At 45.7% G+C, this 18,351-nt stretch overlaps 1 protein-coding gene across 3 annotated transcripts in view; it reads right to left on the bottom strand.

Moving 5' to 3' along the window:
- Window positions 1-18,351, bottom strand: part of LOC119406069 (DNA-directed RNA polymerase I subunit RPA1) — a 220,865-nt gene that overhangs the window by 132,266 nt on the left and 70,248 nt on the right. For 2 of the 3 annotated variants that reach the window (XM_049419296.1, XM_049419295.1), the window contains exons 8-9: window positions 13,250-13,470; window positions 4,392-4,611 (exon numbers count right to left, since the gene is read on the bottom strand). In XM_049419296.1, coding sequence (XP_049275253.1) covers window positions 4,392-4,611; window positions 13,250-13,470 — 441 coding nt within the window. The remainder of the gene's footprint in view (window positions 1-4,391; window positions 4,612-13,249; window positions 13,471-18,351) is intronic. The other variant, XM_037672927.2, reaches the window with a different exon arrangement.

Genomic DNA, 18,351 nt, shown 5'->3' on the forward strand with positions numbered 1-18,351 from the left:
TTAAAACAACATGGTTCATACTGCTGCTCTTACAACACTGTTCGCTTATTTGGCTTTGATGGCACAAAAGTATCCTAGGCTACAATGTGCCAGACACGAGGTATGATAAATAAAAATAAAGAAACAGGAATGTAAGCATGATTTCAAAATAATGTTTGAAAGTGCTTCCACTGGGACTAGTTGATATGGCATTGTAACGATGCACTGCATAGCTGAACAGAGAAGAATCACCCAAGAACACAAAACAGACAAGGACCTTGCGCACTAACAACTTTTATTCAATCACTTTCGCTCGTCATTTGCTTCATGTCGTCAAGGAACGTGCTCACTGGAGCTGTTGCATCACACTTTCAGGTTGATATTTCACACTTTCTTGTGTGATTGCACAAGTCACCTTTCATTTTCTATGTACACTCAAACCTCATTATAACAGTCACATCTGCCACGAAAATAACCTCGTTATATCCGAAAATTCGTTATAAACGTTTATTTGTAACACTGTAGCTATGACAAGACTATTCCTCATTTACTTCGTTATAACCAATAATTCGTTATATCCATGTTCGTTATATCGAGGTTTGAGTGTATATATATATGACGAGCGAAAGTGAATGAATAAAAGTTGTTAGTGCGCAAGGTCCTTGTCCATTTTCTGTTCTTGTGTGAGTCGTCTCTGTTCATCTATGCAGTGCATCGTTACACTTCAGAATGATTTCAACGTTTACTTAAAGCACTTATTTCATCTAATAACGTAACAGTCACACCTCCATATAAAAACATCAATTTAATAAAATTCGTAAAGTTACAAACTACAGTTGAGCCCCACAATAATGAAATCAGCGGGAAACCCAAAATTTTTTGCTATTGCGAGAATTTCATTATCACGAAATAACACGGTACAAATAGACAAATGGTCAGCAAAAAGAAATTTTAATGCCGAAATTCAGTTAGCCTGCCTTGTCAGCCTTTACCATGTTGTATACATGTAGATCTTCCATCGCAATGCAGCAAGTTGCCCATTGGGACATCATCATCGTGCACAACGAGGAACGACCAAATCGTGTCGAAAGCATCCAACACATCTTGTGGTTTGGTCGTTTTCTCCCTGTGGCTTGTGCCCTATTCCACAGTATCGTCGGTTTCACTCACGCCGCTTATGATAGCCTCGTCGGTCAACTCACGGTTGGACATGTGGGAGCCGATGTTGCACGACACGCCACTCGATGCTAAGTGCGACACACAACACTTCACAAAAGGAGCACCACCCAATGTGTGCATTATACACAAAGTGTAATAGCGTGATCACATGTATCCCCTACAACGCCGGCGGCAAGCCCACCACCACAAGGCAACAACTTGCGCCCAGTGTCGTACAACGCCGACCGCGCAAGAGGTGCCCAAAATGCACAGCAAGCTTCGCCAGTATGGCAGTCATGTGACTCGGCAAGACAGCGCGGAGCAAACACTGAACTATGGACAGAACTGAGCAGACGAGAGAGCGCGCCGATGAAACCATGACACCCACTCTTCCTCCGTTGCAGTGCAGCTGCTGCACCGTTGCACCATTTTAGCGACAATCCCGGTGTGCCTATCGCTAAAATAGGTCCCGGACTTATTGTTCGAACGCCGAGAGAAACTTGATGTGTGCGAGCAAAACCACCTGTGCACGGCAACCAAATAATGGCCAGCGAGCCGCCATGCCACTAGTGTGAATGGCAATACCGCTGTGCATAAAAATAAGCAGTCTAAACAAGGTGCATGGCGGCAGTAACAACATTTGGCATGTGCGACCGCTTCCAGGACTTCCAGGCACGAGTCATCGCGGTGTCTCTGGCTGACACCTGCTTTATCACGGGAGAGGCAGGGTGGTTGGGACACCTGTGCAATGTTCTGTGAACAAGATTATGAGCAGGCTCGCGCTGCCATTTTGCTAGACCAGACAGCACCACTAACGAAAACGAGAGAGGGAGAGAGTGGCCCACTCTTGGGGACTCGGCAACCAAGTAGACACGTGGCACCCGTGCTTGTCATTTAATGTCTTCACTTCGTCTCCGTCCTTTTAGCGTCATACCTATTTTCTTCATAGTAAATGAACCACATCTAAAAAAAAAAGTTGCGAGTAAAGGGAAAATTCTTTTTTTTTTTTTTTGTAAAGTGACGGTGATGTTCATCTCTTTCTGCAGAACAGATCTCGTGAAGGTAGTCTCGAGTGTATTTTAAGCAGTACTGTGCTCTTCACCAATGCTCCTGGCATAAACAAGTTGTCTACGTAGCCCACCGCTACAGGTGCACATCTGGGTGCTGGCTTCAAAGTTTCATCTTCATCAGATTCCTCTGCAAAAGCTAGCATGCACAAAGCAAGCCATAAATGAATAAGCGGGACACGCATAAAGCAGCAGTGTCCACACAACTTGCAGCAGTCCACCACAAATCCAGACGGGTGCAGAGTGGGCACTGAAGTGACTAAACACACTGAACTATGACTGAACTCTGAATTATGCGAACCCCAACTAACAACACAAAGAAACAGCTTGGCCCGTGGCGCAAAATGCCAGCAGTGCGACTTGTGGTAGTGATGTTGAACTAGTGTGACGCGTGCAGCGAGCATTATTTTTTGCCACACTCGCCTGCTCCGCAACCCTCAGCCCCAAACATGGGTGCAGCAAGGAGCAAAAGGGATCGCTGGCATGGAGGGAGGCAGATTCCGGCTTCTCCCATCTGCTGCTGCTTTTTTCCTACCCTCCTTCCTCCGTGCGCACTGGTGATGGTGATAGTAAACGGAAAAGATCGTCCCCACAAGGCATGGCCGCTGTGACTAGGGCTGCACGTCAGTAGTTTGCTCTAAGTGGAGCGAGCTATCAGTATGCGTGGAGTAATGCGGCTTAAAATGCATGCGTTTGGGTCAGGGCTAGGGGAAAATTTCGATTACAGCGATAATTCGAGTAAAGCGATTTCGTTCCGATGAGAGCCTTGCTTGGACTTTGCTGTATTGGGTAATGTTCATGAGTTCTCCTACTTTACTTTTCGAAGTACAGTAGACTCTCATTAAATGGAACCCGAAGGGACCGGGAAAATATGTTCCATTTAACAGGAGTTCCATTTACTGAGAGATCAACAGGGGTGCAGAATACAAGTACAAAACCAATAATGTCAGAGGCAGTTGTTCTATTTAAGCAGCAGTTCCGTTTAACAGATTTCCGTTTACTGAGAGTCTACTGTACTTCACAAACGTTTGCACAAATGTAATTCCCACACAAGGGAGATTGCAGGAGCATTTTCTATCTGCAGAAACATTGACTCGCACATAATTACCCCGTCGGTAGCACTGCTAGACTGTGGAGCCACATTTCTGGACAACACGTGACGACTAGGGCTGTGCGAATAGTGAAATTTAGAACCGAATCGAATACGAATCGAACAGTGATCATATTATATCGAATACGAATATGTATAGAATACTATTCGAATAGTTTTCTAACAGTAAGGAAACCATTTTCAACACAGGCCTAGAATTCTACGACTTTTTATTTCAAACAAATATTCACAAACTTTAACAAAGTAACATTACCATCACATTTAACCAATAAAAGATACCACTATTATGTAAACTGAGGTAAGCTTGTATACAGAACGACTAGACCGAGCATGCGAGGTATTTTTTAATTGTAGGATGAATAAAGCAGTTACTTCAGTATTCGACGTGGTACTTTGTCGCCAGCTTTTAAATAACACTAAAACCTAAAAGTTAAACAATATTTCATGAATGAACATCATGAATCTCATGAAAATGATACTAGTGTATTGAGGGGACATTCGCTTTGGCAACACTGAGGTTTAAAGCTAAAATTCCTTCATCCGATGATGAGTAAAGCTTCGATAGTCCCGTAAAAGCTTGACCTGCATACATCTTATAAATTCACTAATTAAAACAACAAAACTGATCCTTTGCTCTTCCAACGTGCTGTTCATTTGGGGTTTTCCCGTTGGTGTTGATTATTCGAAAAGTATTAGAAGAATAGTCAGTAGTTCGAATATGTGCTACTTGATTCGAGTAGCGAATCAAATAGAATGTTATTTGATTCGTTATTCGAAATGTGCGAACGTTCGCACACCCCTAGTGATGATGCCTCACAGCCTCTTAATTTGTAATTACCGGTACATTTAGCATGCACTGACGTTTCCTCTATTTCCATCTGAATAAAGTATTCGGTTAGTTGGTGGTTGCTCATGCAGCCTCTTTTTTATCTGATCTTCTGCATTGTTTTAATACAAGTCCCGACCATTACTCTTTCGCTGCTGCTCCAAAGCCACAGGTGCAAAGGTTAGCCGCCCCAGGTGCACGAAAGATTAGGTTGTCCTGCATAGGCAATGGTGCAGAAGCATGCCCTCACCCTGTGAGCCATGATGCTGGGCTTGTGCAATGTCGGCTGCCGGTTGAGCAGCAGCATGTCGCCCTGCCGCAAGTGCCGGTGCACGATCTTGGAGCGGGCGAACGTGCGCTGGGGTGCCTCGGTCGGAGTGAGCAGCTGCTTGGCCACTGCCTCCCGCCGCGTGCGATTGGTCGGGTCCAGTCGGATCACCCCACCGTCCTCACGTTCCACCAGCAGAGCCCTGTTGATGTTGGCATTCAAAAGGGAAAAAGCACTCAATGTGGCAAGGATTTTTGTCTCAAAGCTGCAAGCATTGTCCGCTTGCAGCTTTGAGCCTACCGAAGTTACTGGAGAAAAATCTGGCAGTAATGTATACGTAATCAACAACTTACAGCACTAATTAGACGAGGACAGACGAAAGATCGCAACACGAGCTTCCTTCATCTGTCCTCATCTAATTAACGGAGTAAGTTGTTGAAGATGTGTTACCGCCCACTCACCCAAGCTTCTCTTCTGATGTATACATGACCGAGTTTACTTTCCAAAACCACGGTACAATTATTAAGCACACTGGAGAGGGGGGCATCGCATTAATCTTGACCAACTGGAGTTCTTTCATCGTCACTGTCAGCCCGTCTTATGCCCACCGCACGACAAAGGCCCCTCTTAACGATCCCATTTTACGCCTGCAAACTTCTTCATATTGCCTATCCACTGAACCCTTTGCTGCCCTAGGCTGCGATTCCCATCTTTTGGTATCCATTCCACATACCTGCCAGCCTAGGGACGTCGAAAATCGGGAGATGCACAAAAAAAAAGTGGGGAGTGGGGACGACAAAAAAGAAAAACACATACGTCTTTAGTTTCTTGCTTCTCAGGGCCGGAGTAACGTCACGCCAGCTCTGAATAGCTGCAGTAAAGTTTTACATGCTGGCGATGATACGGCTTCTCACAATTGTAGTGTGCATGTGTAATTACACACACACACGCAGAACAAAACCTGCTATGACCTACAAAACATAGTAGCCTTTTCCCGCACTTAGCCCGCATCACCGCATAACATTGTATGCTGGCGAAGCTAACTTTGCATGCGCTGCAGTGAGATGTTGTAGCGAGTTCATCGTCGAGATAAAGACAACATGCCAAAATGTAAATAACCAAGGCCACACACAAACGCGGTGCCTCCCCTCCCTTCACATCGGTGGGTAGAAAGGAAGGTCCCACGGCCAGCTGTTCTGGTTCCTCGAGGTTAGAAAACTTTTAGAACCATTGTCAATAGTTACTTTCATTCTAGGTGGCTGTTTATTGGGAGATTTATGGCCACACAATAGATGTACATATAGATGTACATGCTCTTCCACCGATTCTAGAATTCAGTTGTCTATCGCAGACGCTCGCTCTTCCACCAGATCACCTAGCATTGCTATTTTTGTCTTGCACATATTCAACGTCCGCCCTACTTTATTGCTTTCTCTGTTTAGGGTTTAGGTCTTCAATCACTTTTTGCAATTCATTGTCATCGTTGCTGAAATGCACGATGTCATCTGCAGGCCATAAGTTGCTGAGGTATTCTCCGTTAATCTGTATTCCCATCTCTTCCCAATCTACAGTAGACTCGTGACAATTCAAACTGTCATTTAATTCAAACAAATTTCAAATTTCAAATTTTTGTCTGGCCCACTATGTTTTCAATCTATTTTACAGCCACTTAATTCAAACTGCTACAGCGCATAAATTCGGTTAATTCATACTTCTTGCTTGTTCGTGCTAAATAATACCTGCTGGTTTCGTCACTTCTAGCTTAACACAGTGATGTTACCGAGGGCTTCAGATTTGGAGCAATTTTTGGAGCAGGAAAATTTTCATTTTGGAGCACTTTGGAGCAGCAGAAATTTCTATCTTGGAGCACTCTGGAGCAGGTAATTTTGCAACTGGGAGCACTCTGGAGCAGCCAATTTCACATACTGGAGTACGTTGCAGAATCAAGTTGCATTTACATTCAAGCACCTGAATAATTATTATGGGGCTCTTATGAAGAGCTAAAAATATTTCGATTCACTGCGAATGTCATAGAGAAAATCATCTCAGGAGCACTTCATAATTCCCTCAATTATGCAAAAATAAGGGCGTATTGCAGTTAAGTGTTCTGGAATAACATCTTCAGCGATGATTTCAGCGACTTTAAGGCGAAAGCCATCTTCGCTTTTTTTTTTCTTCTGACTCGATGCAGTGATCCTCCCTCGTCCGTCCCCCCCCCTCCCCCCTCTGAAAGGTTTCTGCACCAACGTGGTTATGCACCGCCTCCAGGATCGGAGGCGTTGCAAGCTTTCTGCACTGCTCTTGGTTTTTCAGTGCCTCCATAATCGGTGCACTGATCACGGAGGCAGTGCAAAGCGACTATGTCATGTGATACGTCATGATGTGACGTCATGACGTCGCCACAAATTTTGGCGATCTGTGACGTCATGATGACTCCATCACGTGATGATGATTTTTTGCATCGCTCGTGTTGACGCCGACGATTAATTTTCACGTTTGATGAGGCATCTAAGGCTTTCGGATTAATTTTGCGTATCGAACGTTAACAACCTAGCCGTTAACAGCCTGGCCTTACATACCAAAATAGCCTCCACCATGTCACCTCTGTGTCGTGTGCTGAACAGCTTCGCTGGTCATCCACCTCACAGAGTAGAATGGCTCCTCAACTGTTTTTTTCTTTTCATTGCGACAGCAATTATATGGACACACTCGACGGGTTTTTGCCGTCGCCATTGGAGTCGCCGTCACTTTCCGTATAAAGACAAAACTGATAACATCGCACCGCGCGTCGTATGTTCTACACGCGAGTAAAAGCTCGCAAGCGATGGCGACGAACATGGCTGAAGCGGAGATGAAACGAGCCAGCCGTCTCCGTTGCGCGGAGGGCGCATGCGATAACATCCCCCCACGTGCTAGGCCTGCCATCGATTGTTTATCAAATAGAGAGGAAACGCCCTGCCAGTCTTTCGTAAGGAGCATGAAGGGAGGCCAGGGGAGGGTAGGGGGCTGCGTCGCTCAAAGGGCGCAGTCGCTGGCGCGCGTGCTATCTCGAGGCATCAGGAGAAGCACTGCTCGTAAAGTTACTGTGCTCTCAATGCTTACTTCGCGGTTAGAGAACTGGCAGCACGAAAACCACTTCGGTCCCTGGAGTGGCCATATTCCCTTTAACCATCGTTATGTTGAGTTACGCGAAGTCGGATCCAAAAGAGTTAGCTGCTAGCCTTACTCCATATAGCAATACAATTGTTGGTATTGCTTTCACTGCTTAAACTGGCTTTTTTTTAACCGTCGGCTACTGACCCTGGAAGGCAAGGGGCGGACGTGTAACATGGCGTAGCCACTTCACAGTGGGCCTTCCGACGCTAAGGCCGTAAGCGGTGGGCCCGCTACTGACAGTTGCGCATATTAAAACTGAATTTGACAGCTCCGACCAGGAGGCATGCTTTTATTAATGAGATGACATTTTAAAAAAAGCGAGCAAAGACTTCCAATGGGACCCTAGCACTCACGAGCTAGAACGGGCAAGGGCCTCCTCAGGGGCACTTCCTGCAAGAGCGATTACAAATCCGGGAGTGCTGCTGGAAGGAATCACAAAAAAAGCTCTTCTAGGTGACGATCCATGAATAAAGCATACTTGAGGGAAAGTGTCAATGCGTTCCCACCAGGGCTGGGCAGTATCGCGATACAAGAGTATCGCGATAGTATTTCAGAGATACTTTTGAGTATCTGTATTTCTGTATCGAGATACATTTGAAAAATGTATCTGTATCTCGGTAGTGAAATACATTTACGATGTATCGCCAGTATCGCGATACTATGCAGGACACGGGTATCTCGTTACATTGTTTTTTTTTTGCGTAGGAAATGAGTTGAGGCATATTTCCAATGGGGGAATGACGTTTTTTTTTGTGCCAAGACAAGCAAAAGCGCGTTGTCAGTCGCCGACAGATAGGGCAGCGATGGTTTCCCCTCAAGCACAGAATGGTCCATGTGGTAAAGCGCGCGACGCCGCAGAAGGCAGAATCGCAGGTGCAGTGTTGTCGGCCTCTGCCGACTCGCTGTCTCTCAATGCCAGCGGAGCACGCCTAATTTTTTTCGGGTGGCAAGCCATTACTTCGCGACCCCCCGCGCGGATACCGCCTTGGAACAGGCTTTGCAATGCTTCGCGTGCGTTCAGTTCTCAAAGCGGCGGCACTTCCAAAAGCAGTTCCCGTAGTTCCGGCGGAAGTGACTAGAAGGTGGCTATTTTTCACGCGCTCTCAGCCGCCTCTCGACCGTCAGGGTGCGTTCCTAATTGATTACATGCGTCAAACGGTCTTTTGTGGTAACAGGCTCCCCCACCGCTGGAGCCGACTTCGCCTGTTGCGGCTTTCTGAAATGGGTGCTGGTAGCGTCGGTGGTGGTGACAGCTTCATTGAAGCCGACAGGCTCAGACGGCTGAGGATTTCGAAGATGGGGACTGACTTCGGATTCTGAACAGTCAGAACAACCCAAGTGAGGGCGGAAGTGTTGCGATATCTAGATGACCCGAGAAGAGATATCGCCACGCTGCAGGGTAATCCGGCTATGAAGGCGGTATTTATTCACTATAACAGAAATTTGTGCTCGCCTTCAGCGGTAGACAGACATTTCTTTCTTTCGTGAGTCTTGTGCTGAGGCTGAACCGACGCTGTTAGAAGACAGCCTATTTGAGAAGCCTACACATCAACCTTCTCAGCATAGCAGATCTTCAAAATAAATGTGTGCTTTTTCTCAATTCACTGGTGTTCATTAGATTCGAGTGATTTGCTTGAAGTGTGCTATTTATAGCATAGCTTAGTTTGTTCGCCAAGTATGTTGATTTCGGTGCCCAATCCTTGTTACTGTTGCTGTGAAAGTGTATTTTTATTGCAATTGATACTTGTAATTATGTCATCATTACTAATTATGTACTTTGTCCGCCCCCTTCTCCTGCAATGTGTTAATGGCGCTGAGGATACTGTAACAAATAAATAAATGAACTAAACGTTTCGATGCGCTGTAACTTTATTACAACATTATGCTGCACTAATAAGTATCTTTGCGTAGTATGAACATCCTTGAAATAAAAAAAGGTATTCCAGTATCTGTATCGCTGTAACTGTATTCCGGAATACTTTTTTCGTCTTATTGCAAAAGTATCTCCGAAATATCCCGCTACGTTAAAGGAAAATGTATCTCAGTATCTGTATTTTAGGCTTCCAGTTCATGTATTTCGATATCTGTATTCGGGAATACTTTTCTGAGTATCTCTGCCCAGCCCTGGTTCCCACCGCTCATGCGCTCTTCCATGGACGCGAAGCACGAAAAATTCAATATTGTTCCATATATCCATTCCTAGCATTCCCAGATTTCATTCCGCGATGTCCAGCAACATAAGTGATACGTTTTAGCGGCACGCATGTAGTTATTATTGAACATTGATTTAATTACGTGCCATGTGACGCTTGAAACGAGCTACCAGCAGCGTTTCTAGAATAGACGATGTCCGCCGATGAATCACCGCCACACTTTATAGCTACCGATTGTCCTAGACATCACGAACCTCTGCGGAGAGCGCGTTTTGCCATCGAGACGACTTGTACAACAGAAGCTGCATCGGCAATGTGCATGGCATCGTGGCTTACTCGGGATGCACGCGCAAGCACCATTTATTCTTGGTCCGTGTTTGTGACTTTGGCGGCCCCAAGATCAAGCTGCTCATGTTTTGACGCGCTGGCAGCACGATTGCCGGTGGTAGACGCCCCCATACCCGAGACTCTGGCGCAGTTTGGCACAATTTTCGTCGATATTATCAGGATGGCGCAGTAATACAATTTGGCGGACTTTGGCGCAGTTGGCGCAGGAGTGGAATCCCTGTGAACATTTGTGTTCTTATATCCTTAACGGTAGCAGATAAAGCCAATTGCATGTCTGTAAAGTGGTCAAACTAGTCGCAGTGGCCGCACGAATAATGGCACGTTGATATAGGAAGAGAAAAAAAAATTCGGTCAGTTCAGCGGCTTGAAAACCATCAAACGGCAAAGCTTACGCATGCAAGTGGATGTCATTTGCAGAGAACGCTTCGTATCAAGGAATTTGCCGCTGGCACAGCCAGAATCCTGCCAGAATCCTGCTATCTACATGACCTTCTTACATACCCAGGTGCCATGCCTTGGTTATTTAAAGTTAATGTAAGTCTCTATTTACTGTAATTAATGAAAGTGTAAATTGCTTTAAAGTCTTCATAATTTAAGTAACGAAAGTGCTAATTGCTTTCCCAGCATTCTGCACTGAGTCATCATCATCATCATCTCATTTACGTCTTTATTCACTCCACCTCTCCCTCTGGTCACGTGACCTGTGTGACGCCTCCTCCTCCTCCTATAGTACTACTACTACTACTACTACTACTACTACTACTACTACTACTACTACTACTACTACTACTACTACTACTACTACGACGACGACGACGACGACGACGACGACGACGACGACACCATAGGGCAGAGTAAGAAAACTTCACTGTAAAAATCTCGAGACAATCTAGCGTGCCGAACGCTTAAAGGCCAACTCCGGCGATTTTTCGAGGTCGATGGATCTCAATGAAATTCGCTGTGTACGTTCCTTTGCACGTTTCCGTCATTTATGCCAAATTACAGGCTTGAGACATGCGCATATTGTTTGCAAATGAATTTTAAAGACTGTCTGCAAACACCCTCCTGGCTTCCCACAATTATTGGCAACATTGTGTCTGTGACGTCAGTATTGGGAAGGCAGCGGAAGTGACGCAGCCGAGGGCACCGCTAACTTCGGCGCTTCGGCCGCTACAGCGAGCGTCTGCTGTGCACAAGGCGACAGACAGCGTTGGTTTGGCCGGCGCTTCGCTGGGTCCCGGCTGTCACAGTTTTCATACTCCGCGCCGGCGTGACCAGCATGCCTTGCACGACTTCCGGTTTGTTCGTAACAACGTCTACGTCATACATAGACAGTACACTCGGTTGGGTTTCGGTTTCTGTGTTGCGCTTTTTTGCTTATTTAAAATTATTCTCCAATTTGCCGAGTATTTCTGCTATCGGGCCCGTAACAGGAGCGTCTCAGGAACATAAAAGCATTTTGACATGGCCAAAAAATCGCCGGAGTTGGCCTTTAAGCCACTTTCACCGCAGTACACTGGTGTCATGCAGAAAAGCATACTAAGATTCAGAAGGGGCTACCAGTTGTCACTGGATATGGCACATTGTGTTTCTTACTTACACACACATGCCCATGCTGTATAATAACGAGTACCAGTATGGTCGCTGACATCAAAAACCTTTACTGGAAATCATGCAGAGCTGTCTGTGATGTGCTGGGGCCCTGAGAGAAGTGGTTTGTTGAGGAAGGAAGTGGCACATTTTGTGCAGCCCTTAGGGGAGCACTGGTTGCAGAAAATTTCTGATATTTCAAACACTCCTGGGGTGCCCTCAAGTTTGAATCATTGAGAACCAACTGTAGGAATTCGTTCGGGACACAAGAAAGGAGTCAAGTGCCATGACTTTTTTCGTGTGTCCGTGTTTGCATGCCCTGTCTTTAAGAACGAATACTCACCAACTAGCTCAGCTCTCTGTTATTCTAAACAACTGTAGGAATCAAGTAAAAGTCATACAAGGGTTTCCAATCTTCAATTTCACAACTATTTTAGCCTTATGCTGAATTGTGACAATCACTGTTACACAAATTTGTAACAAATGCAACACACAAGCACACATGTTTTCATCTAAACCAACCAAGCAAATTAAAAGCTCTGCTTGCTTTGATTCACAACCAAACCAAAGCACCACTGATGCATGTCACCAATTGTATTTTCTCATTGGCACATTTTGCCTGTTTTGCATATTGTATTTTTCTAGATTCAGCAGTGTGTTTATGAACACTATGTGATGTAAAATAAAGGGGCCCTGCAACAGTTTTCCAAATAATCGTCGAATGACCTCACTATTGGAGTTGATTGCCTCACAAATCGACTGCCACAAAAATTTTTAGAATCCGTCGAGTACGAGCAGAGTTACAGGGATTTTGCACACACTCTAAGCACTTTATCTTTCCTTTCATCCCAACGAGCACGCTGAAACTTACACAGGGGAGATGCCAAGAGGGCAAGAAGGTATGTCTGCACGTCAGTGCACGACATGACCTTGAGCGCTTCCTTTTCTGTTTTTTTTTTCTTCAAATGTGCAGCTCACTTTCAGTGTGATCACAAGCGTGCTGGTGTGACTCCATATTGTGTGTAATTCTAGCACTACAGAGTGCAGGAGGGGCACTACGCGGTACCCTGCAGTGGTTGTGGTAATTAGGCAGGTCATGATGCCCAAATCCACCAATAGTCGTGTCCAAGTGCTTACGACGCAGTAAAAATGTGCTTATGGCACCATTTGTTGAGAGAAGAGCGAGCTATATCTAGCTCAACTTAAACTCAATTTTAAATTCCCTGCCACATGCCGCGCTATAACGTTTGTCTCACATGTTCACCTGAGACTCAACTACCGATCGGCAGCATTTTCTGACCGAGTTCAAAAAGCATTTTAGGGCCGCCTTAATGTGCATCTAATTGGTATGAAGGAGATCCTGGCACTATGCACTATGAGAGAAAAGATATTACGCTTCACTCCTGCGTCAGCACTCCCACAGTAAGTGCAACCTACGCTCTTTCACATAGTGGCTAGATAGAAACCTTAGTAGTAGAAACATTTGCAGAAACCCTGAAAAAAGAAATCATACGCTAGTCTCGTACGAAAGAAATTGCAATAGCTGTTCTTGCCTTTGGAAGACTGAGCTAAATCCAGAACCCCTTCACTCACCCTGGGTAAACGTCCGGGCCATTGATGACCGCTCTTCTCAACTCGGCTATGTTGCGCTCGGTAACGGGCTCCGGGTACGACAGCTTGGTGGCAAACACCATGGGCACACCGATCTCCTCCACATCAATGTATGGATCTGGCGAGATCACCGAGCGTGCCGCGTAGTTGACACGCTTGCCCATCATGTGCTTACGGAACAATCCCTCTTTCTTTTCCAGGATCTGCAAGAGACAAATGCAATAATGCCAGCACCTTCCCATTGCTAAGGCATCAGCTGTGACTGCTGCTGCGGAAGTTTTACATGCCAAAGCCATGACATGATCACAAGGCACATCGTAGTGGGGGACTCCAGATTAATTTAGACCACCTGGGGTTTTTTAATCTGCACCTAAATCAAACCATACGGGTGTTCTTCCCATTTCGCCCCCAAGAATCATCACTGTCAGCCACACGTACACGACAAGGGATGGCGGCCTAGATGATGGCAATGACAAGGTCCAACCACAAAATGCTCCATAAAGTTTAGCTTAGTTCTCCCCAAACTATGCCAGTACCAAGGTTTGACAATATGAGAGGGTTGATGCGAAAAGGTGAGAACTACAGTTAAACCTGCCTATAACGAACCTCCATACAACAAATTCCTCGATATTACGGAGTTTTTAACACAAATGTGTTTTATGCCGGGGTCCACCAAGACTTTCATGACGTATTCCCGTCAAGAAATACGTCAGCAAAATGAATGGCATCAGATGACAAAGAAAGAAAAAACTAGAAGAAAAAGTTCCGTTGACGGGAGTCGCCTTGCAGTCGCCAGGGCTCGAAGCTCCGGCAACTGCAAGGCAAGAGCGAGTGCTCACTTGTGCGTGCAGGTTCTCTGGTGCAGGTGTGCACGAGGAGGGGGGCCTGCGCCCCTCGAGCCGGCGTACTTGCCACCGCGGGCACATGTGCAAGCGTGACCCCCCTCCCCACTCCCTCCAAGCCTCATGCTAATTGGGCCGGCTTTCTTTTAAAAAAAAAGGCTTTTGCATTGGCAGTGCCACTCTTTGGTTGTTGCAGAAGTCTCTGAGCTGCACTTCGTTACGTGACACCTGGTGACACCACTAAAAAAATCCTTGCTCAGTGTCGTTACGCAGTTACGCTTAGAGTTCGCGCCGCATATGTGGGACCATACCGTGGTCATATAGGTGTTCTGTGGCCGTGCTAGTGTAGCCGCGCCGCACTTGAAGAGTGCTTTTTCAAATATTCCGTGGTATCCATGTCGTTCCTCCTCGTTTTCGATGTCATGCACACGTGCGTGAAGTACACGTTGCTGGGCTAGTCGGTTCATGTCTAAGTGCAAGCCACAAAGTATGGCTGTTTCTTGCGCGAGGAAATAACGAGGGAAGGGGTCCAGGGGAGCGCAAACTTTCGACTGTTTATTCAAGAGACAGTGCAACCAAATATATAGGCACAGACATGCGCAGCAAACTACGCACACAGCGAGCGTATACCACCCTAATCACAACCTGTGATCTATGAACTTGCGCTCTGCCTGCGAAAGAGACAATGAAGTGTCACTGATACACATGGAACCTCGTGCTTTGATATGATATGCCTCCAACAACTCTCGAGCCGTGGTGTCCCCGCTTCTACCCAGAATATGAATCTTATTCAAGCACGGCTCACACTTATGTGAACTGCAGTGGGTCGGCAAATGCGCCCCATCTTTACCTTTTAGTTAAAGCTCGTGTTCCCGCGCACGCTCATTCACGCACCTTCCCGTCTGGCCGACATACGTCTTGCCACAGGATAGCGGAAATTCATACACAACACCGGTGGCACATTTTGTGTACGACTTGGCATGCTTCTTGCCGCAACCACCTTTCTTGCTCTCATCAGATAGGATACGTGGGCATAGCTGAGACAGCTTCCGCGGCGCAGAAAAAACAATTGGCACGCCATGTCTGTTAGCAACCTTCTTTAGGTTGTGTGCCACCCGGTCGCACTCCTGTGGCAAGACGTATGTCGGCCAGACGGGAAGGTGCGTGAATGAGCGTGCGCGGGAACACGAGCTTTCACTAAAAGGTAAAGATGGGGCACATTTGCCGACCCACTGCAGTTCACATAAGTGTGAGCCGTGCTTGAATAAGATTCAGATTCTGGGTAGAAGCGGGGACACCACGGCTCGAGAGTTGTTGGAGGCATATCATATCAAAGCACGAGGTTCCATGTGTATCAGTGACACTTCATTGTCTCTTTCGCAGGCAGAGCGCAAGTTCATAGATCACAGGTTGTGATTAGGGTGGTATACGCTCGCTGTGTGCGTAGTTTGCTGCGCATGTCTGTGCTTATATATTTGGTTGCACTGTCTCTTGAATAAACAGTCGAAAGTTTGCGCTCCTCTGGACACGTGCGTGGTTTCACTGAGCGCACATGAAGCAGCCCCTGATGACGTGCAGCTTTGTGATTTTTTTTTATGCAGACAATGTGTCGTCACTACCGCGGAGATGTCAGATTAGGCGCTGGTGGAAACTGTCCGAGACCACAGTGACAACAACGACGGATCTTTGGGGGTCGACTCGTCACATGCTTTGCCGTTGCAAAGTGGGTTCGCTAGACCGTGGCCTCAGCGATTGGCTCCGGCAACACGGCAATGCGTCGCCAGAGCATTGCCGTGTCGCCAATGCGTCGCCAATCTCGGAGGCCACGGCAAGCCAATGACAGAGCAGCGTTGTATTGATGTCCTACGAACGTTCAGTACAGCCATCCCTCACAGACAAGCAATAGAGCAAAATATCACAGTTTTTTGCCACTAAATAAATGTTTTGGGTGAGCTCTGCCTTCAGTTCCCTTTTTAATTTGTGCGTTTCTTTTCTGAACTTTGATGCTGAAACTGCATATAACGAAAACCTGTTTGTAACGTTTTTTTTTTTTTTTTTGGCAATTCGTCAATTTTGTTATATCTAGATTTAACTGTATATAAGTGCATGTGGAACTCTTACAAGCATCAGATAAGCAAATGTAGTCAAAGCTTGCATGAAACTAACATGTAAATAATGATTTATTGTGAAGATAATATCATGCTTTCTCTCCGAACCTTAACATAACACATGTTCATTACAAATATTACATGCGATAATGGGACAATAATTTTTCGAGTCACATACTGCTTTGTTAGGCTTTGTGGGAAAAAGGTTTGAGCACTCAAGTTTATTTCAAATTACATATCTACATCACACCCAAGGCACTGTACAGTCAAACACACCAACTAAAAGCTTCTTATAGCCAATATTTGTTCTCAAGCATATATGCTGACGTCGAAGTAAAAAGAAATTGTAGTGAAGAATAGTGGCTGTGCCTCAGCATTAAGACTTATTCAAGAGTTATTCTACATATATACAGTTAAACGTCAATATATCAAAGTAATTAAAATAAGCAATTTGCTTCGTTATATCGAAACTTCATTGAAGTTGTACTTGTTATGTACCACAGGATTAATTTTTACCCAAAAAGTGCCCCAGGAATGCCCCGAATAACAGGGCAGTTCAGAAAAAAGCTTATTTTTGTTACATTAAAACAATTTTGTTGAACCTGAGAACTGGCAACCACTATGTGGGTACCGCACTGGCGAAGCCCTCTTTACAGCACCAGTGCGTCACATCTAAATCCAAAAGAACCATTGGTGAAACACACTGTGATGAAATATGATTGAAGCAAAGCTATCGCATCTATTCTGCCATAGCAGCTTGTCAACAAAGCCTGGGGTTGTTGCCCGGAGTGGTGCAATGCCGTTGTTATTGTGTTCACCGAACCAAACCACTTGCTCTCCATTCAATCTGACACGCACAGCATCGAAAAACGTCTCATGCTGCAAAAACAAAAGAGCTGCGGTCTAAGATCACTTGCAAGTGAGGCGACCACCTGAACCGACTCATTCCCCATTTTGGACGAGCTCAGCTCATCCTTGCCAAACTGTACCTAGACAGTTTAGGACGAGTGTAGTTTGTACGCTTGATGGAAAGGCTTTTCGCTGATTATGACTAGATTATGGATGCCATCATGGATGGATTATGGCTACCAGTAAGCTAGGTAACATATGTGCCGCCGTACAGGGAAAGAATGAGCGGGTAATAGACAAGAAGCGGAATGACATTTGCGTTGTAAAACACACCAACAAATTCACTGAGTGCCATACAGGTGTGGTGTAAAAGGTTCCCTTTAGCTGCAGCCACTTCTATGTAGGACAGACGGGCTGCTGTGTTGACTAGAGATTAGTGGAACATAAGAGATCGCTAACCGGAGGCTCATCTTCTCATCTATCTTTACATTGTCGAGAGTGTAAGTGCACGCCCAAATTCAATGAACGCACAGCACAGTTTTGTGCCAGCAGAGGAATGAGGAAATACGTCTAATGATTGAGGCATGGCATATCAATAACAGTGGTAGCGCCTGCTTGAGCCAACCATTGTTTAACTTACATAAAGAGGAAATCAAATGCCTTAACAGTTGTCTTTCCCGTAGACCTCCACGCGTGCCGGATTGATAGGTTCGCCTACTGCCTGGACATTCATAGATAAGCTTTCATGTCTTCTTTGTTTTCTGCCCTCGTGCACCTTTGCAGTTGTTAGTCAGTGTTTGTGGTGTCGACTTCCTTTCTGTGTCCGTTTTTGCACGCCCTGTCTTTTAGAATGAATACTTAGCAACCAGCTGAGATCTCTGTTGTTCTAAGTTTTACTCTTTGCACCCTCTTGAGAGAATTTCTCGGCACACCTAGAAATGCAACTATTCTTGCAGAACTTGGCTGCTTGAATACATCCAAGTAAGTAAACGTTCAGTTGATGTCTAGCGCCCATCCTGTTCACGTGCCTCTTCCTTCTGTGATTCTTGCTTTGCGCTTGTTAAGATGCACAAGTTCAGTGAGTCATTGTGGTAGCAATATCTCTGTGATACGACCACGGCTCGTGTGAATTCGGCGATGATACAAAACTTTTCTGTGGTCCCGGCCAAGGCCCATTAGCCCACAATGAGATGGAGTACAGTTGTAACAAAACCGCCATTTGGGCTAGTTGTTATCGATTCATCTTGAGAGTAAGGAAGGGGAGGTGCAAAATAAAACAGTTGCG

This window comes from Rhipicephalus sanguineus, chromosome 9, assembly GCF_013339695.2.
Source record: "Rhipicephalus sanguineus isolate Rsan-2018 chromosome 9, BIME_Rsan_1.4, whole genome shotgun sequence".
Classification (NCBI taxonomy): Eukaryota; Metazoa; Arthropoda; class Arachnida; order Ixodida; family Ixodidae; genus Rhipicephalus; species Rhipicephalus sanguineus.